The sequence below is a fragment of the Xiphophorus couchianus genome, chromosome 1, assembly GCF_001444195.1.
Source record: "Xiphophorus couchianus chromosome 1, X_couchianus-1.0, whole genome shotgun sequence".
NCBI classification, from domain to species: Eukaryota; Metazoa; Chordata; class Actinopteri; order Cyprinodontiformes; family Poeciliidae; genus Xiphophorus; species Xiphophorus couchianus.
Genome location: NC_040228.1, coordinates 19,376,300 through 19,398,599, shown reverse-complemented (window position 1 = coordinate 19,398,599; position 22,300 = coordinate 19,376,300). Strand labels below are relative to the sequence as shown.

Here is a 22,300-nt window from a genome sequence, read left to right as displayed (position 1 = left end):
AATAATCAGTTCAAAAACAATCTAATTATTCCCTTTGTTTTTAATGAAAGGTGTCAGCCATTCAATAACCCAACTATACGGTGGAAACCGCACACAGTGGGTAGGCCAGTGCATTGCCATGGAAACTCAGGAGTTTCAGGGATGAAACGAGGTGAATGTGAACGATCTTTAATGAAAACTGCACTGTGCTCCTGCAGTGTGTATTTTTACTGTGGGGTGTTGGCCTGAGCATCTGTTTTCTTGTCAGACTTTGCTGTGAGGCCTTAGCTGAGAGGAGATTCCACTAAATTAATTAACGTTGTGCTAGACAATCACCAGGGGATGTTACAGATTGTGAAGCCTAGATCAGATATGTGCAATCGCCTCGCATCAGCAGCTATACATTAGTTGCAGGTACTATTTTTTAGGCTGAAACCAAAATGTTTCACCTTAATGGGTTTGGTAGTCAAAAGTTATCTGTCATTATCTGTCAGCCATACATAAAATGTACAAACTTTTTCTACATTTTGTCATACGACGATCACAAACTTTAGTGTATTTTATATAGATTTTATGCTACAAAGTAGCATCTACACAGTTTACAATACAATCTCGTCTGCAAGCACATTAAATGCTTTGAAATATTGAAATAGTACTTTTTTCTTTTAATGTTTTACATTGGACTGTGATTGGTAGCTTTAAGAACACATTAAGGGAAGAACTTGAGGTGAAGCTCATGAGGTGATATCTTGTTATCATGTGGTTAAATTTGTCTTTGAACTTCATCCAGACTTCAAACACAAGCTTTATTTATTACTCCATTATGACTATGGCAACATCCTAACATCTCACTGCAAGTGTTTTCTGCTCTTATCTCAATTTGTTTCATAAATCTCCCTCAGAAGGTTGAAATTATGATTGATCTGCTGTTTTCATCTCTCTCAAATTAGCAGTAAATTGTGGAGATGTTGAGTGTGTCACACCAACCTCCTCCAGTTTGTACGTGATCATGGTGAAAGCTCTGAAAACGCTCTCCGTGGAGCCGGTGATGGTGATGATCCTCTCCGGACAGGAACCCTCTGAGATGTTGACACGTGCACAGCTCTGTGGGGCAGTAAGCAGACACCATTTCAACATTTCCAACATTATCTTTAAGACAACTGAGAAAGAAAGAAACAAGGAGACATCTTTACTTTTCTTTCTTGCTGAGAGTAAGACTACTGATTTCATAACAGAGGTTAAATAATATGTTGCAGCCAGAATATGGATTTGATCTTCATCTTACATCTCAGAATTTGATGCAATAACGTCATAATAATATTTCAGATAATAATTCAGATTTTCATAGAGTAAGCTTCTGCACAGTTCTGTGAAAATAGAGCAAGTAAGACAATTTTGAGTTTTTATTCTTGTCAGACAAAATAATCCAGTTCACCTGTTTCTGTTTTATTTTTTTTTAAATAAGTATTATTATTTTAATGAAAAGAAAAGGTTTTCTGAGGTTGTTTGATGTTTCTAAATTAGGTACAGATACACAAGCTTCATCCCACAGTCCAAAACTGTGCATGTTAGGTAAATTGGTCTCTCTAAATTCCCCTCAGAAGTGATTCTTTTGTGTCTGTCTGCTTGTCCTGTGTGCCTCTGCGTTGCCTTGTGATAAACTGCCAGCCTGTCCAGATTGTACTCCAATGACTACTTAAGATTGGCAACAGCTTATTAACCCTAATTTAGACTTTAAAGATTGTTTCATCCTTCATGAAAATTCAGGAAAAGCTGAATTAAGCTGATGCTTCTTTATGGTAGAGCTCAGGCTAGAACAGCTTTTCAAACGTAGATAAAGAATGAAAGTGGATAAGATATTTTACTAAGTACAACTCTGATCTCCATTAATTATGACTCCTGGGACATTTTGTCTGGGTTTTTGAAAGTTTTGTTTTTTTCTTTTGGCTTTAAGGTCATTCAAAGTTTCAAGACAGGGTTTAGAGGAAAATGTTCTTAGAGAAACAGAAGCAACGAAGGTCAACACTGCCTGAGTGGATGGCTGGAAGGCTACCATGGCTGACTGCTTCATCCTGCAGCTCTGCACAGCTGCATTATCCAATGGCCTCACTGTTCCTCTGTTTATCCTTCTGCCTCATAAAGCACAGCATTAAACCTTTTCAGTAGAGAAGGAATCAAATATGCCACCATGAGTGTCAGTCTAATTACTTCTTAATACTGAGAGCTAACCAAGCGGCATTAGTTTGGCTGCACTCTTGAGATTCATAAAGAGGGAAATCGGGGGACTAGTTGAGAGAAAAAGGGAGGCTACTTTAATTGGGAAACGGAAAGACGAAAGGGATTTGTTGAGCTTTGCTTTGGGAGAGTGGAGAGAAAAGGTTTAGATTGAAAATGTGTTTTCATTACCCAAAAGGAATTTCAAGGAATGTATTTGTTAGGAATGCTTTTCAGCTTGCTAAGTATGAAAATGTGATTAAAAGTGAAAGAGAAAATGTGTCTTCGTTGGTCAGAGCACGAATTATATAAAAAAAATGTCACTTAGAAGGTCTAAAGTCATGGATAGTTTACCTCCTCTCGTATTCGCTTCACGGTCTCTCCTTTCTGAAAAAGATAAGGGCATCTTTAAACCAAGATGAACATGATTCAGCATCAACATAACAGCATATTCAACCCCTTAGTAAACCTCAAGCTCTAAACCTTTAAATTCAGAAGAAAGAAAAAATCATTCTGCAGCGCATGATACCCTCTGCATAAAAATTATCAGAAATACACTGCTTCATAAAAGTAACTCTATCCTCTGAAACTTTTTCACATTTAGTTTTAATCACAAACTTGAATGTATTTTACTGGGATTTTATGTGATAGATATTTAGGGTATACCTAACTCCATTCCATTATAGCTAGGTATCTTGCTAGGTGTATCTATTTATTTATTTTTTGTTTTAAGTTGTGAAATGACATGAACAGATATTCCTTGATTACAAGAGATTAAGTTATGCAAAATTTTGCCAAAAGACTAAATTAGAATAAAATGAGATGTGAAAATTAAGATTTGTTCAGGATGTTATACTGTTTGACATGTAAGGGAAAATGTTACATTTTGATCTGATATGACCAGAGCATCTCTTTCCAGATGTGGCCCTAAAATGACTTCTGTAAAATGCAGAATATGACAACAAATCCGCCTTTTTCTTGCCAGTATTCCATAAATGTCCCATTAATGAAATGCATTACTAGTGTTCATCGTGTTAACAGACTCTGAGCTGTGAATCTCAAAGTTAACCTCTTGGCTGCTTGTCTGAGTAATGCTTTCCTTCCACAACATTTTCAGTTTCATGTCTCAGCTGTGCAAAACTCTTTTCTGTTTTCCATAAGACACGTACGTATATAAACTTTAATCCACATCTGGTTAAAGAACTGCCACTGTCTGAGCACCTGCAAGGGAAAACAGCATGTGACAGATTTGTGTCACACCCTCTGCAGGCTTTTTGAATTCTTCTTCTACTCCATCTCACTTTTTTTTTCTTTGGCTAATGTCCACCCAAACTATTCTCGCCCTTATCTTCAATCTGATACCGTTCAAAAAGAAGATCAACAGAGGCATCAACTCACAGTTCAACAAACCTGTCAGTTTTCGTGTTCCTGGAAAAAAATAAAATCTAGCATTTACAGTGTATTTGTTGGTAGTCTACAGATGGGGAAGAGATTAGATGTTCGTCCCAGAGATGGGAAGGGCGGAGACGTACGCTATCAGTTCAGCTGCTCCACATCAAGTGCTTCTCTCTGACAAGCTGCACTTTACAGACCAGACTCATCTCCATCTTTCTTCATATCTCCTCCTCTCTGTTGTTTCATCCTTTTTTTCCCCCCGACTTATTGTTTCCTGCCATACACTTCGCATCCATTGTGACATCTTTCTTTCCAATCAACTGCATTCACTTATTTTTTTTTCTTCTTCCTCCCACTGATGTCTTTTAAGGCTCAAACCCAGGGGGTAGCAAATGAAGCAACCCACCACCGACACACCTTTCATGGCAGATGCTAAAAGAGCTCACATGGGGCCAACGCTAATACGCCTTTGGAGCTCGATTTCAACAAGAGGCTTGCGGTCAATGGACTAATGGTTTTGTTTGATGGATTACTGTGGTGCTTTATGGGAGGAAGGGGGTTGGTGAGGAGGTCTAGAGAGGCTTGGATGGAGGCAATTATATTTCGGATGGGGATATTCAGAGCGAGAGCTGTTCATTAGAGGGTATTGGTATACTTTTGAAAATAAAAACAGAATCAGGATGCAGTGAAATGTTACACAAACACTTCAGTTGACATGCAGAGTTCCTATTTAGGCTTGGAAATGTGTGCAATTTGATTTCACTATTTTTCATATGTGAAAAAATGATAGAACAAGCATGTTTTCTATCTTCTTTTTTCCAACCTCTCCTGTACATGAGACTATACAGCAGGAAAAAAACACTTTAAAAACAGTATTAACCCTGTCAGAGTGATTTTAACTCTAATAATGTTCAAATAGAAGTAAATGAAAAATCCTCACCTTTCCTATGATGCTGCCTACTTCCTGTACACAGATAAAAAATAATAATTAAATAAAGCCATAAAAGAAGCAAAAACATAACCCAACATTGGGAGACAAATGTATTATTTATGAAGCTGTCGCAAATCTTGTGTTTGCAAACTGGCTTTCGGCATACATTTATTCATGACCAACCTTTCCGTGCATGAGCAGTCGTAGTGTGAGGGTCACTCCCAAGCCCCCGTCTCCGAAGTCCTGCTCACAGTTCATGACGATGTGGGAGTGGCACGCAGGGAGACGCATGAACAAGGCTCATTCGCTGGTCACGTGGGCGAGCGAAGGCCACGACTCGTTCTCTGGCTCGCCGATGTCTTTCAGTTCTGATCTAAGAGAGAAAATGAAAGTTGAAATGATGACGTTCCCAGCTTTCATTTATGTGCACGGGAGCTTTTCATTGCAATTGTTGCTTTTCAAGGACTCAGAAACATTCAACAGCCTCCTCACTTATTGGCACCCAAGACAAGCATGTGCAAAACCGCATCTATCTATTAAAAATAACCCCACGTTTCATTCAAGCATATTTATTCAGTTGGGGAGAAGGGCCGTGGCTCGCCAGGCTTCCAAAACTATCTTTTCAAAGGCACACTTAGAAATAAATAGGGAAGGTGCTCTTGCTTGCAATAGTCAAGTTTATTTTCTTATTTAAAATGTTTTTAAAGTCTCAATGACAATTGTTTAGTCTAGACCATTTGAATATGCTATGCTTGTTATAACTGGTAATTAACAAATAAGAACAAAAGTACAATAGGTAACGATAGTTATCATATTTTTATTGCACACTTAATGCAATAAAAGATCGATTAAAATGTGGCGGGTTGCTGTATAGATTTGATATGATTCATGCTCATCATTTATTGAACATTATATGGCCTCATTAAGACTACTGGCTGCATTGTTGTTTTTGGAAAAGGGATGTTTGTGCTGCTCCTCCCTGCATCAAATCAAAGATAAATTCTAGTACATTTATAGAATCAAAAGGCTCTAAGGCTCCATGCTGCAGTTTCATGTGTAGAACTTCTTCATTAGTCGAAGTTGATTTAATATTAATGGAGATATTTATAGCAAAGTCATAATGAACGATACTCTGTGTGCAGGATATTGACCAGAGGCACCAGCAGAGTCAGCAGTGTTCCTGTTTGGGGATCCAAACAGTCTGAGTATAACCGGGAACACCAGAGTTATCCGTATCTCTGCAACATGTTTCTCCCACAGTGAACATTGCTATTTTTGTCAACAGAGTAGCAACATATTATTTTCTTCTTCAGATGCGTGGATTAGATTCATGCAAAGTTAATCTGACTGATTTCGAATTGTGACGAAAGTGATAAGAGTGAACGTGTTTAGAGCTTCAGTCAAAAGTTGGATTTTATCTGCCCCATCTAAGTGACCTAGATCAAAACGAATTAAAACAAAACAAAGATACAGAAATTATAATCAGGCAGTAAAATGAGAAGCATCTGTTCTGATTCCAGTAGCAGGAGCTCTGTGCGCGTCAGCCATGTGCCACTGTGTGTGGAGATTAATGTGGGAGTCACCTGGCTGCTCACACTTTCAGCGTGATGTGTATAATTAGTTCGTGTTCTCACTGATTTATGTTTGTCAGTGGGAACATGGAAAGAGAACAGTAATCAGAACCTGCATTTAGCTATATTCTCCGACTTATTGTTGACTTTATGTAACCAATATCTATCTCAAAATGCAGTTTGAGTTTTAAATAACAGCTCTGTTTAACTCAGATGAGACTTTATTGGGCCCCAATAACTTCAAGGAAACCCATATCCCAAAATGAACAAAAACAGGTTGATATTAAAAGGTTGTTATTGAAAAACCAACAAACAACAACAACAACAACAAAAAATGTTTAAATCTTTCAGTTTATTAGTTTAAAACCACTGTAGTGGTCTTCACTGTTGACTCAAATATATTGCAGGATATGAAACAAACAAAGCTATTTAAACTTATTAAGAAGTTTAATACCTACTATCTTTCATCACCTTGACAGTATTCCTTACTTGCAAAAATGTTCACACAGATTCAGTTTCTATTGATTTTCTAGCAGATTTAAAACTAATTGAGTTGAATTCAAGATATAAGCAAATAAAAAGAGTAAAACACAGCAAAAAAAGAATTACCTTTAATGCATACTCTCACATTATAACACAGGGAAGGGCTTCCAGTGACAATATACAGTGTTCACTTGATTTCTAAAAGACACACCAGGCTCAGTAACGTTAGAACAACAAAACTGCACCCAGACCTCAGAATTAAACATATTTTTAAATAAATAGATTTATTGAGTATACAAGATCCTTGTTTGAGATTAATGAAGCCTGTATTTATGCCTGAAAACACAAGACTGTTGTGCGTTTTGTCAGCTTTGGACAAGATAACCTGGCACAGTGTCTGTATCTGTGAAAACAACAGGTGTTTCCCGCAGTTGATTATTGTGTATAATGCTATGAGCTGGATGTATCGTCACACTGCTTGTTTCTAGTTAGAGACTTAAAAACTTTCCATGCGCCATTATAAAACCAAGCGTTTGTTCAAAGCTGCATCTCTGACATAATGAAAACAATTTCTAGGTATTTGATTGACTAATTGAACAACAGACTAATACAATTCAGTTACACATAATTAGATGAAACGAGTCCACAGCCAACAGTGGAATCCTTCATTAACATGGATCATATGAACCACAAATAATTGTTTTCTCTCATAATCATTGAGTTGCTTGTTTGTCTGCCAAATGCATTCCAACCAGCCTACAGTTGAACTGTATTCCAGCCTACTGCTGCAGTCCTGCTGCCTGATGAATGTGAGCCTTTTTTTTTATTTTTTTATGAAGCTCTAAGCCATCTACTGAGCTATGTGAAAACATCACATTTAATAAATAGCTGTTATTTTAGATATGAGATTCAGTTCCCGAGAGACCTGTGCGTGGGCAGGTTCATTGTTTTCACTTAGTGCAGCAAGGCCACCGCTATGTAACTGATTTATTTAGTTTATGTGCAAGCATCTTTCTTAAGATGTCACCAAGCCTGACACTTCCTGTGAGTTTTATATTCCCGCCATGGTCGTGAAATAAAGCGACATGCCAGGCCATCACAATGCGGCTTTAAAGCACATATCTGTGGTGTTGCTTTGCCAGGGTGAATTCCAGCGAATAGACATTGCTCTGCTTTATGAAAGGCCTGCCTATTGGATTGTCTTACTCAAGTATCACTTTGAGACTCATCTTCTTTCACCTTCTCATAAATATCCAACAAAATCCGACTATTTGACTCAAGATAAGTGTTTTTTTTTTCTTGCTCTTAGCTACTAATGTATGTCCAAGTAATCAGAGCTTTACGCTTGATCGATGCTTCCTGAACACGTGTTATCGCAGAGCACATTTGAGCAGCCTGTGGGCTAACTCAATTCCATTAGGCACGGAAAGGCATGGCTAAAATGTTAGCACTTTATTGTATTAGGAGTTAATGGTTGGATGGATCATTATGTGCATCTCTGTGGGTTGATAACAAGGCATGTGCTTTGTGTCTCTGTGAGGGCGGTGAGCCTCTGAACTCCTCATTTCCAGAATCCCAAGCAGCAGCGTTCCACGATGAACAGAGGCCCTCTGTTCTAAATTAGACCTGGTAACGCAGAACAGAAAATTAGCGAAGTGCAGACCTTGGCGCAGGCTGCCAAAATGCAGACAGACCCGGAGAAGAAAGGCAGAGAGCTTATCCTCATCCTGCTCCTTATTCACAGACTTTATAACCCTTTTGTTGCTCTGACTGACTGAACACATTATACATGTGAGCTCCAGTTGTGAGTCACCATTTGTAGTCATCTGCTGCACTCCAAATTAAGCATGGCTGTGATGACACACACAAAACAAATGTCCAAAGGTGGAAATTATTCATCGTATTGCTGACTAAGTAAGTTACACTCAGAATTGCTACCGAATTATCTGTCAACACAACAGCAAAGCAACACAGTGCTACAATGGTGAAGGTTAGATAACCGTTATGTTAAATGCAGGACATATGAGGAACCAAGCAGGACTCAGCTTCACGGCTAAAATGGACTCCGAGGAAGTGATGAAATAAGAAGATCATTTTCCTTCCTGAAGACCAGAGAGCAGAAAGGACCTTTAGTGTTTTAAAGCAAACTTAGGTTTGGCCTAAGATTTATTGCTAATTTAACTTTGGCTTAACTGAAATATGCAACTGCTACCAGGTATTTACATACAATACACAAAAAACAATTTTTTTCTTTTACTGTTCCAGGTCAGTTAGGGTATTACCACAATTATTTTGTTTGCTTAATGCCAGGATAAAGACAACGATAGTGTTTGAGAAATGTTTAACTTCCTCTAAATTTACAAGTTCAATTTAAAGTTCTTAGTGTTTAGAAAGATTTCTATGATGGGTCAACCATTTTAGGCATTTTTTCTAAGAATCTCATTAATTTTGCATTCATTTTGACTCATTTCTTCTGACGGTGTAACTGAGTCAGGTTTGTAGGTTTTCAGCCCAGTTCTCCCAGCTGTCTGTGCGTCTGAGATCAGGGCCACTCCAAAATATTGAATTTTTGATTTTAAGTCAATTTGTAACTAATTTAGCTATATGCTTAGGAGTCATTATCTATTTGAAAATTATATTTTTACCCAAGCTTTAGTCTCCTGGTTGATATTTTGAGATGTTTCTTCAGTACTTTCACATGATGTTGATCTTTCACGATACCATCTATTCTGTGCATCCCTCCTGTTGCAAAACATCCCCATGAGAAGATGGTCCCTCCCAGTTAAGATGGTGTTTCTAGGCTTGCAAGCTTCCCTCATTTTCTTTCAACTATATCAATGCTCATTGTGGCAAAACACTTAAATGTAATTCCCATCAGACAACAGAACATGTTTCCAAAAATTAAGCTGTGTGCATTTGAAAACTGTTGTGGAATCCATGTGTGGTCAAGTCACAGGTCTTTTTAGGACTATTTCTAATAACAGATAAAACTAACAGAAACTCAGACTTTAAACATATTAAGACCAAAAACTTCCTTTCTGTATTAAATGTTTAGATGTGAACCCAGATTTATTACAGACAGTCTTCCCTGAAAGAGACCTCTAAGGTTTGGCATAATCAGGGTCTGAATAATCAATTTAAAGCCACACAAATAAGTTTTACAGATTTTACTTGTTGCTGTTGTTATACTGTTGATGTACGCATTTTTGTTTGAGTCATTTTTGATTAGTTTAGCAAATTTAACTATCAGTAACAGCTCTGGTCCCTGCGACAGACTGGCGACCTGTCCAGGGTGTACCCCGCCTCCCGCCTGGAACGTAGCTGGAGATAGGCACCAGCAACCCTCCCGACCCCTTTAGGGACAAGGGTGCACAGAAAATGGATGGATGGATGGATGGATAACAGCTCTGGTAATTAACTCTGGAATAAAACGATTGGTTAAAGAGGTCAAATCTTAAAAAATGTATAATTGTACCACAAATACCAGAACTAGAAAAGTTTTATATTATTATTTTTATTGTTGCAAGTTGAAAAAATAAACAACCCTGAACAAATAATAAATAAAACTCAGTTTTTTAAAAGTGTGTCCTCCCATTTGTTGTTTTGATGATGATAAATAAAAGAGTTATCATGCAAATAGCCAATTATCTGGAGCATCAGGAGCAGCTGCCAAGATTTTCTTTCAGTTTGGAGAAAAAAAAAAAAAGTTAAATCTGAAAAAACTTATTTTTATTTGAAAATTACTTTGAATTGAGGGAAATAAAAATCTTTTACATTTATTAAATTCAGCAAACACTTTATGTGATGAACTTTTTTCTGAGAAATAGTGTCAAAGTTTAATGACCTAAGTAATTGAAATGCAAACATTCAACATAACATTCAATCTAATATAATGACCTTGCTAGTAAATGAGAGTCAGAAACTAATGCTCTGTTTTTGTATCTGACTTACATCAAAGTTGTGATGGATAAAAGCAGCCAGCATACATCCCTTGACAACCACCAACAATATTTTCCTTCTTGTCATGTTTTCAGTATCTTGCACTCCAGAGAGACTGCTGAGATTAAAAGGATCTGAGCAACTGACTTGTGTGGAGATTCGGACACCTGTTCTGAGGCAACCACGTCCCTCAAAGAACTGGTAAACAGACGGCTACAGGCCGGATTAGGACACGAAGGAGGAATGAGGCCATGCCTTGTGAATGACAGAAACAAGCTCTGCTGTCTGCATGGAGGGGCAGAGAACCTGCGCAATGGACAGAAAGGTTGAGAGGACGAGACGGCCTCTTGGACACGTAAGGAGCAGTAGGTGAAAGGGTGTTGATGTGTGTACACACGCACAGCAAGACATCACAACCATTCACACACACCCCTACACGTCACACCACTCTATACACACCCAAGCATACCGCAATATTCGCAGCACCACCACCTCATGTGCAGCTGCTGGGATGAAAGGAGCCAGCCATTTTTACAGCACACACATGTATGGAGAAAACGCGAAGCTGAGACACAAGTGCAAACATACTTTGATCTGCTGAGCAGTTCCTCAGGAAGACTCAGCGCATCAATCTGTCATGAACCAATTCGAGCTACAGCAAAAGCTCGAGCACATGCAGTGGCACAATGACAGATGTCCTCAGAAGATGATGATGATGATGATGATGATGAAAAACATGACGCGAAGAATAAGCAGGCCTCCAGGATGGTCTTCAACCAGCTCTTTGCTAGTCTCCTCTAAATTTAAATGAGATGCTTAGGGATTACACACATTCATACAAAAGGTCCTAAAGTTGGAACTATGTATGTAAACATAATTTGTAACCTGACCACATAGTGAGGGCAAACATTGCTGGAGAATGATTGCATGTGGCATCGCAGTAACAGTATATTACAATGTACAAAAATGTTCACATTTTTTCAACCACAAATCACAATGTATTTTCTTGGGATTTTGTGTGATAGACGAACACATGGTGTAGCCTGTAATGTGGAAGTGAAAAGATTCACAGGAAGTGAGTCTTCCTGTAATGTGTCTTCCTTTTATTTATATTTTTATTTTTATACAAATAAAAAGGAAATAATTTGCATTACCCTGATACCCTTAAATAAAATACATAGCAACCATATGCCTTAGCAAGTAGAATCTATTTGGAGAACAAATTCTGATTCTGTTCTGTAAGTAATTGGCTCTCAGCGTAAACATTGTGGTTCTGCAAAGGTCTCTGGAGCTTGGTAGAAAACCTTAGTGAACAAAATGGAAAAAAAACCCACAAACTTAAACTTTTCTTTCAGGAAAACAAGCCAGAGGCTGCAAAAAGCTTGGTTAGCGGTTCCCCTTCTGTCAGGACAAAGTCTCCAAATACACAGCAACAACTGGATGGTTTAGATCGAAGCATATCCATGTGTTAAAATGGTCCAATCAAAGTTCAGACATAGATCCAATTTTTAATTCTTGGTTGTAATGAAAATGTTCTGGTCAAATATGCTGTCCATGCAATCTGAATGAGCCTAACATATTTTGCAAAGATTAAGCAAATGTTTCAGTCTTGCTATGGGAAGCTGGCAGAGACATACCCCCAAAGATTTACAGCTGTGATTCTAAAAAGGGGATGTTATATTAGTCATTGACTCAGGGAGGCTGAATGCATGTGCCACATTTTTCAGATTTTTATTTATAAAAGATTTGAAACTGACATCTATTTCTTTCACAACACAATCACGTGTCTATCACATAAACACCCAAAGAAAGACTTTAAGCTTGTGGTTGTAAAGTGGCAAAATGTGAAAAAGTCCAAGGGACAAGAATACTTTTGTAAGGCAAACCAAAGCAAATTTATTTGTACAACACATTTAAGCAACAGGGCAATGTAAAGAGCTTTGTATTATACAAATTAAGAACAAACAACAAAAAAGGCAGAGGATGGGCTTATACTGAAAAGAGCTGTTCATAAAATGTCCATGAACATAACTTCACAGACTGTGCTATTTGAAGTTGCACCAAAAATCATCTTCATGGAAAAGTCTGCTTGAAGAAAATGAAGCTAAATCTCTTCAGAACAGATTTTCAGTAGACTTTCAAAACCTTTCAAAAGACTGTTAAACAGAAACCAAAGACAGAACTTACTCAGAAAAGGCCCAACATACAAAAAAAATTATATTTCATCTGCTTTTTAACATAAAAGTTAGGATGCATGTATCTATTATGTGTCAAATATCATATATTTATAATTTACGAGCACTCGAATTGATCATAGAGAGGTTACAACAAAGCAGTTTCAATTTCTCAATCTCTACACTGACATGAGGGTTTTAGTTGTGAAACAGGAGAGGCTTGAAATTAAAAAGCACTGTTTCATCTCTCGGCATGTCTGTCTCAGCTCTGTCACATATAATGAGACGGGTCAGGCCTTGGCACAGAAGGGACCATGTGCTCCTATCTGCCCCCGGCTTCATCTGTTGTTAAAGCGTAACAGTGTCAGCCTGCAGTGCAAGTCGCCTGTCAACTGCAGGGACCTGGGAGAAGGCTATCAGACCCCCTGTGCCCGCTGCTCTTGGAGCTGCCCGGCAGAGAGGGGGCCCAACAGTTGTGTTTGCCACAGTCACGGTGCCTGAATGTGGGAGGAAGCTCGTGACTAACCTTCGGCAGTCAGATTTTGAGTCCACTATTTCCTTGTCTGTGGGACTAAATTAGCTTTGAAGGATTTTAGGTTTGTTGAAATCGGTCCCATATTTTTGAACGAGACTAAGATTTGCTTGCCTTTTAGATTTAGAGATAAATGTTGAGAAGATTAGATTTGAACAGTCATCTCAAACAACACTTGAAACCCAACAGTCATTGCAAGTGGAATTTATTTAGGCATTCATCACCCTCCAAAAAATGGCTTTTTAGATTGTGACGAGGGACCCAGTGAATATTAAACTGGTGTCTTAGACGCTTTAGATTATAATTTGCTACAAAAATAATATACATTTTCACAATGCTTAATGTTGGATTTTGTATGTGCTTTATTTGAAAATATTTGAATCTTTTTTTTCTTTCCTTTTTTGTACTTATCTCTAAGTTGCAGCATGGTCCAGACATTTTGGTCTTCTTTCCCTTCTCAACTCGATTTGCTTTTGCTGCTTATTAAATAAATTAAAACTAACAACTTTCCTCGTTGCATGTAGTTTGCAGTTTTTGAGTTTAGTTTGCAATTACTTCATTTCATGTTGGATGAAACAATACCTACGGCAAAATGTCAGCAGCACTTTTCTTCCTCTTTTATTTTACAGTCCTTAGAAATAACTAAATTAGATTTGGTCAAAAATCAGATTCAGAAATGGGTACTGGCAAGGGAACACCTGAATGTCCCATCTCTAATTATGCTCAAGCTATCAAGTTGTTGCTGTAAATTCACAAGTAATAGCCAGAGGTGATTTAAATGCAGGAGAAACACATGACATCACCTGTAAAACCTGTTGCAGAGCATGATGGCCTGAGCATACAGAACTGCCAGAGATCCCTGGTCACTAATGTTTATTGATTAAATGACAAAAAACAGGAGCAGCTGGTGGAAACCTGTCAGCTCACATTCAGCCATGTGCTGTGAAGCTGATTGGGTGGCGCTTCACAGAACAGATGTACAAAATTAAAAGCTGTCACAGCAACCCAGTATGTCCTAAAGGTGAAGAAGTGGACTATTTTAAGCGGGCTGAATCCTTGAGTCACTTGAACTGAACACAATCAAAGTAAAGTTTTCTACTCTCTGAAGGCAAGACTAAAGATTCAAAGATCCACAAACAACTGAGCAAGCAGCTGCAGCATAGGCCTGGTGAAACATCACAAATGAGAAAACCCATTGTTTGATGAAGTTTCTCCACATTTCATAAAGTCAGTGCCTGCACAACCTTATGGTAAAACAAAATGAAATATCTTTTCTTTGAATCAATGTTGACTTATATTTAAACCCCTCAAAGCTGTGATTCCAGATCTTCAATTCATATTTTCACAAATAAATGTGAAATCCATTAAGTTAAAGCTGAGAGTCTCGACTTTATGACTAATTGCCTTTTGTGCGAAATTATTTTATTTCTCTTATTTAATAGGGTCCTCCTCAGAAACACATATTAATTAAGATAACAATGTTTTTTGAATTCACGTTGTTCAGGACGAGGGTTTACTGTGAAGACAGTTACTTGAAATAGTCGGCTTGTAAATACAGGGGCGATAAATACATATAATTACACACACTGTATAAAAAAGTACACCACATTTTTTACTGTCTGGATGTAAATCTGACAAACAGTTCTTTGTTTTAACTCAGGTGTAATCATCAGATTGTTTTCCTACCCACTAACTGCCAGAAATGATGACAGAGAATCTCTGGGGTTGACTTTTTCATTACTTTTTCTAATTCCTAAGCTTGCATACAGTAGCATTATTATACCTTAAAGTAATTTCGGGAAGCCTAGATGATAATGTTATAACTTTGCAAGCTTCTGACAGGTTAATTTTTAAGGCAACTCCTCACACATGCAGCTTATTCTGTGACATGAGACAGATATCCTGTCTTTTCAGCATAGACAGGGCTGAAGAGGTTTGAGAGAGCATGCTCTACATTCAGTTACACCAGTTCTGTTAACAGGAAATTCCTACAACTATTATGAAAAACTTAAGCAGGAATGCCAAAAATGTTTGACCCAAGTCATAAAGTTTAAAAAGCACTGCTATTACATTTTCTACTATTTCATTTTTAGAAAACTTTTGAATTTAAAGTAAAAATAATCTATCTTCAGCAGTCATTGGACATTGGACCCCACTCCAGCATGGGACTGCGGGAGTGGGCAAGTTTGCCAAAGGTCCAGTTTTTGGACTGTAGGAGGAAGCCGGAGTACCCAGAGAAAGTCATTGCATACAGAGGCAGAACATGCAAACTCCAGGTTGAAAGACTCTTGACTAATATTCAAACCTTGAACTTGCTGCAAGGCAACAGTGCTACCAACTGCATCACTGTATATTCAAAACCAAAAATCATTTTAATAATTCCAACTGATGTTCAACAGGATAAGGTTAGTTTCGTTTATTGGAGACGATCTGGTCTTGCTTCAGACAGCAAGGAAAATTGATATCATACACTGTATCTTAATCAAAGTTGCAGAATGTAACTTTTATTAACATATTATGGACATATAATATGAGACAGATATCCTGAAATGCACTGCTCCTGAACAGAAACAACCAATCTGAAATAGGAGGAGGATTTTAGCACTGTCAAACATATATTTATATACTTTTATAAATTTTACCTACTGCAGCTTACTGTAACTTTTTTATGTATTGAATTAAAAAGAATAAATGAAAATTAACTTACGCTCATGCCAAAGGGTTTGTCATATGCAAGCAAAAGCAAGCTTCACTGGCCTTATCTGATGAGGAGTTAAGACACTTTCTCACTCTGTTATTAATGTCAGTTCTTCAAACGACATCAATCCTAACTCAAGGTTACTTTAAGCACATACCTATTACAGAGCATTGAGTCATGACGTTGTTTTTACAGAAGATGCCATCTTCTGATTAAATAAACAAAATGTTCTTCCTCCTTCTTCTTACAGCCTGCAGAGTAGCAACTACTGAAACACGTGGATAATGAACCTGGCAGAGCTCTGTTTCCAAGTTGTCAATTGTTATCTCCAAAAGGGCTGCTGGTTCCAGACACAGAGTGACAGAGTCTGAGCCTGAATTACAGCTGGTTTTAGTTTTAGTGTAGGTGGACTATACAACAGTTGTCAGATTGGTCTGAATTACCAATTTGTCTAAAAGTAGAGGCTGTTTTAAAAACCTTTGACAGATTTTGAGTAAAGTGTTTCCTTAGCTTCTCTGGAGTGTTTGTGCTTCCACGCAAAAATCTGGAATTTTCTGATCACTTGCTTTGCTTCACAAAAGCATCTCTCCTATTATCGGAGAGCCTCTATTAGCTTCATATATCATTTTCAATGGTTTTCCTCCCTTTCTCGTACTGCAGAGAATTCTCCATGGCAGGGTATTAACTCTAGCTTTTATCCCATCCCTCTTATTGGATGAAGGTCACTCCCTATATCTGCAAAATGACTTTTCTTTCTCCTCTTTCATCCTGCTTTCCTCCCATCCTCCACACCAGGGCATGAGTCAGAGAATCTGACACCTCAGGAGGAGAGAGGAGCGCAGAAGAGATGGACGGAAGTAAAAGGGGAGGCAAATAGAGAGGCAAAAAAGGAGGGACAGAGACATTTGGAGGGAGAAGAGATGAGCTGATCAATATCTTTTAGAAACAAGGAACTGGAGACGATCTGGTCTGGCTCTGCTTCCTTGACACATAAGATACTGTATCAAACACGGCAATTCAATTTGTCAGTGAACAGTTGGTGGTGGGACTCATTTTCTTCCCTCTAATTCCAACTCTTTGTGTTTTATTTGGCTTGAAATAGTACTATTTCAAGCATTTTTACACTCTCAAGTTTGCTGAACCAATGGCGTGGAACTTGTGATAAAACATTGCCATGCACGTTGAGCTAAAACTACATATTACATAAGCTTCAAAACAAACTGAGCACAAACCCAAAAATAGTGCCATCTCTGTTAAATATTTCATAGCCTTGCCAGCTGAAGGGGGATAAAAAGCTTCTTTCCCTCTTAGTCGAAACAGAAAACACACACACGCGCGCATACACAGAGATGCAGATGGCCAGCTGAAAAGAAAAACCTCCATTTAGCGTACTGCGGAGCAAAGCGGATTACTGTCGCGAAGGCAGTCTTTTAGCTTTCTTGCTTGATGTACAAGACTTATTTTAGAGAGCTGTACTTAGCATATACATATCGCTATTTCCTAACTGATTATCTGTGTGAGAGTCAGCCCAAGATTATGAGGCCCAAAAGAGAATTTAAATTGGGCACCCTACTACCATTTAATACTATTCCCAACCAACATTAATTCCTCTTTAAAAGTTTTCTCACCCTAAATGTTTGCATGTTTACCATTTAACACATCTACATTTTAAGGTTTAAAACGGCCATGTCACTACAGTGTCTAAAAATTTTATCCAGACTTAAAACCGGTTGCCGTGGACGATTTTGGACAACACTTCACCGCTACAGCTCCCACTCACCATGTGTAGTACACTTGCTTGTCCCTGCTACAAATCTTATGCAGCTGCTTAATTTATTATTAACTCACCTCTGTATGCCAGACGCTTGAAACTGTAACTGATGGCTTGACCGACTTTCTCATCAATTTGGCTAAAATTTAGCTGACCCCCCAGGGGGAACTAATAGAGCACTGAAATTACATTTACAGCAAATTATCTGGTTCTTAATTATGCAGTAAAACAAATACATAAAATCAGAAGGTGACATGGCAAAAGTGAAAAGCAAAAGTAAAAACTGGAGGAATGCTTTTAATCCAGGTTTTGCCTTTAATGGTGTGTAAATATTGGCAAAATGGTTAGAAAAATTTAAACATTAAACATTAAAGTCCTTAACAAGCCTTTCTGCCATGAATAATAAAACCATAGCTGTATATATGCCCATGAGACATGGAGACAAGTATGTTTAAACATCCCAATAAAAAAGAAGTTTCCTACTTTAGTTTAAAAAAAAAGACCATATGATGGTCACATTTTAAGCTTATTTTAACTAAATTTCATAGTTATTAGCATGTAAACATTGGGATTAATATTGATAGCAGTAAAAGCAGCCTTGGTATATAACTTATGGGTTATCTCTAAATATCCACATCCTGCAACAGTCCATCCATCCATCCATCCATCCATCCATTTTCTGGTCACCCTTGTCCCAAATGGGGTCGGGAGGGTTGCTGGTGCCCATCTCCAGCTACGTTCCGGGCGAGAGGCGGGGTACACCCTGGACAGGTCGCCAGTCTGTCGCAGGGCCCTGCAACAGTCTTAAAACAAATTCCCAATATTTCCAAATTATATGTTTCATAGTAAATAGAGTCAGAACGTTGTTGCTGTTTTGTAGAGTTCCAGAGTTTTGTGGTGAAAAATACATCTACCAATGCATTCAAAGCATTTTATGTACAGTTTATAGGATTGCTATATTAATTTTGTTTAGGTGTGCAGCAGTTTTGCTACTGACAGACAAAACTTTCAGAGTTAAATTGCTCAAAATATGATGTCCCGTTTCATAAGAGCAGGCTGTCTGCAACAATGGAGGAATTGGTGGCCTCGACAGTCGGTACCATCAACAAAACTGAAACCGATCATGCCCAACTCAAATGATTATAACATATACATTTGTTCCAAAATGTAAATTTGAAATTTAAAAAAAAATATTCTACTGTACATTTATAAACTTTTGATTTAAAATTTAAAGTAAGCTCATCAGTCATAAATATTACTAAGTTGTTGAGTTGTGAGGACTCTTGGGGGCCCCCTGCTGACTTCACAGCCAGAACCAGGCCATTGTTTGCTTATGACTTTGGCTGGCTCTGCTCGGTACAAAATGGACAGAATGAAGCAGCTCTATGGGGATGACTTCTGAACTAAATAAATCATGCTCATGAGACTCTTTGAAAGACACAACAGCAGGGTCACGCGGCCTGCGCGGTCAATCCATAGAGCTCAACACAGAGCTATCTTTTCATAGTTGGGACCGCCTAAAGCCCAGACGAGAGTCACATTGTGCCCCCGAAGAATGAATCTCCTGTTGTTTATCAGTATTCAAGCTATACAGCTACTAATCAACAAGTATTCATGTTAAAACAGTACCACAAATGGTACAGAAGGCTTATTTGAGCATCAATAGTCTGTAGTTATTAGAGTCCAACAAGCTCAGGATAATTGTTTGAATGCAGGTTAATGTCTATGGAGGGATTTTGTTGAAATCCTAAAGCGGAAATTAATTTGTATCACAAAAACACTCCTTTGACAGCAACATAGAATTTCACGTCTGGGTTTAAATGATTATCATAAATTGCCTCATAAAAGGTGCAACTCCATAACACAGCAAGATGTAATTGTGACCAATTTTACACAGTAGAATGACTCAATTCCAGAAATATGTTGGTGATTTGTCTAAATTATCCTGGATACTGGGTACATATCTATAATTTTTATTTCTCTCTACAAAATTGAGTAAAACATTCTACACGTGGTTACATTTACTTGATGAGTTCAAACTAAAATATCCCCCACCACACCACTCCACTTCCCTGCCCCCTCGTCTCCTTTCAGTCGGCCAGAACAGCAGCTTAGTAGATGAGAAGGATTATTGGCAGTTCCCAGATGCTGGAGCAGCACATGTCAGGATCTGGCCTCTGTTATTTATGAAGCCTCTCAGCCCCCAGCCTCTCTCTGCACCACGGATGCAGGTGGGCTTTCATTATTGAAGATGTTCTTCCACTTCTTATTAGATCTCAACCTCTCAGAGTGCATTAAGGAATTGAATCTGGACAGGGAGGCAGCAATATGTGATGGTCTGACATTGCACCCCCTGGAGTTCCTCTAAAATACAGTGCTGCCACACATCAGCTAAATTGTTTGTTCTATTCAGTTTCCAGGAATAGGCTAAGTATTGTGTTTGCACTCCAGCAGACGCCCTTTTAACCGCACACAACCACAGAATAAAATCGTGTTCTGTATTGATTTCTCCTCGGTGCTCAGGAGGACAAATCTAAAATGAGGTATCCAATTTTTTTTTGTAAAAAAAAGACCATGTTACGTGTTTCATCCAACTCCCAGAAACTGTTATGTGATGGCTTCACATTTGTCTCTTTCTGGTTAGACAAATGCCTTACCAACAACAACTCAGTCAATCAGAGTTTTAATCAGCTGTTTTTGCATTTAAGGTAAGCAGTAGCTTATTTTATTAACTATCAGATTCAAGTGTGGATAAAATACTCACTAATAAGAACTAGCAATCACACCATTGGGAATGTATTAAGAAATTGGCTGTTGACTGGAAATAGAAAATTTTGTCTTTCCTGGATATATCTATCTGTTGTGTTTTTGCTTTGGAACAGTGACAAAATCCTGTTTAACTGTAAGCTTTATTACACTCAGTGTGAAACTGCCTCTAGTCAAAATATTAAAAGTTACATATTTGATTGTATTGGATTAAATTGAGAACATGTGTTATTTCACTTGAAAGCATATTTTAGAAAAATAAAAAATATTTAGTGACATTGTACACTAAATGTTTTATTTTTACTTGTTAGCAGAGCTAAATCAGAGCTTTTCAAAATTAGTGATCATAAATTTGTATTGTAATTTGATCATTTTTGTAGACTATTTTAAATTTAACTAGGTAAAATATATCTACCAGTTTGCTACAGAAGGAACTGGAATAAAATATAATTATTCTGTATTGTGACAAAGAATCAAATGCTGTGTATATCAGAGTCTCTGAAACTCAATGCAGCGACAGATTTTTTTTCCCCCCCAGTCTGATAATAATAAAATTGAAGAGCAGCTGTCCAGCCAAATGCCATCAGCACTTAGTTTCTGCTTTAATTCTCGGCTCGTTATCATGAAGACAGTGCATCTATCCAGTGCGACATGGTGCAATTAGGCATCTTGGTGAATAATGGTGCTGTCACACACACTCGCTGCCTCAGCACCAAGCAGGCGCCCACTGTACTGTACTTGTTGAGAACAGTCTTTGTGGTCAGGACTGGCCTCGTCTTCAGCAGGGTCCGCTTTTATTACCATAAAACCGTCAACACACACACACACACTCACACACACACACACACACACACACACCCATACACGCACACACACTCAACAACAGACCAGTTGTCCCCTCATCTGGACACTTTTCACCATGTGCTGGATTTACCAGCGCAGGCAGTTAATGGAGATTATGACTTCAATAATTAAAATATGCACACAGAAGATTTATTATACAGGCTACAACTCAGATAAGTGCGACAAAATGTGACAGATGATTTAGTGGATGGGTAGAAAGATCTGATTAATTTCAGTAGTTTAAATTAACACAACTTCCCCTCTTGTCGTTTAAAAAGACATATTGCAAGAAATAACAGGAGATCAGACCTAACATTTCACTTTTCACAAGCGCGACCTCAGTTGTAAATTAGACACCAAAGCGTCCACTTACCCGTTTTCATGAAAGAGGTCTCGGGCTGCTGTTCTCACTGAACTATTCCCCTGGATCTGCGTTTATCGGCCTTTGTATCCACATATAGTCCGGTGACTCGGAGGTGCAGAGCGGACTGTCCTCTCGGTGTGTCAGCAGACTGGAGTACAGGGCGCCTGTGCGCTGAGGAGGGGAATCACACGCACACACAGACACCAGCACACGCTCTTTCTTGCACACGCACGCACCCCAACACACGCACACATGCAGACATATGCGATTAACGCGTTTTCTCCAACACCAACAATCTCGGGAAGAAAAATAAAAATCTCTGGGCTCAGCTGCTTTCAGCGGCCATGCTCTGTTTGAATCCCCGCCTCTGCCGGCGAGTTGGTGGGGTGTGTGATCCCTTCTATCCCCGCAGGACCACGATCTGGGAGTGCTGCGCACTTCTACTGTGCGTCGCAGCGCAGCTCCCCACGTTCAGTATTAATGTGTTGGAAGTTTATCAGCAGTATATCAGCATAAGCGTGTATTTGATTCAGAAAAGTTGCAGCGCTTGGAGCTTTTGTTCACCGTCCAATTTTGCTTCTTCCTCCCCTTTTATATTCTTATTATACAAAATAAATTTTAAGTGTAAATCTCATAGCTA

The 22,300-nt window shown here is 38.4% G+C and overlaps 1 protein-coding gene across 1 annotated transcript in view; it reads right to left on the bottom strand.

The window, feature by feature from the left end:
* The window catches only part of LOC114145307 (poly(rC)-binding protein 4-like), a 42,980-nt gene extending 20,899 nt beyond the window's left edge, over positions 1–22,081 (bottom strand). Inside the window, exons 1-5 of the mRNA XM_028018811.1 lie at positions 21,670–22,081; positions 4,703–4,892; positions 4,529–4,552; positions 2,548–2,580; positions 967–1,083 (exon numbers count right to left, since the gene is read on the bottom strand). Coding sequence (XP_027874612.1) covers positions 967–1,083; positions 2,548–2,580; positions 4,529–4,552; positions 4,703–4,810 — 282 coding nt within the window. The 5' untranslated portion in view covers positions 4,811–4,892; positions 21,670–22,081. The remainder of the gene's footprint in view (positions 1–966; positions 1,084–2,547; positions 2,581–4,528; positions 4,553–4,702; positions 4,893–21,669) is intronic.
* Between the last annotated feature and the right edge of the window lie 219 nt (positions 22,082–22,300).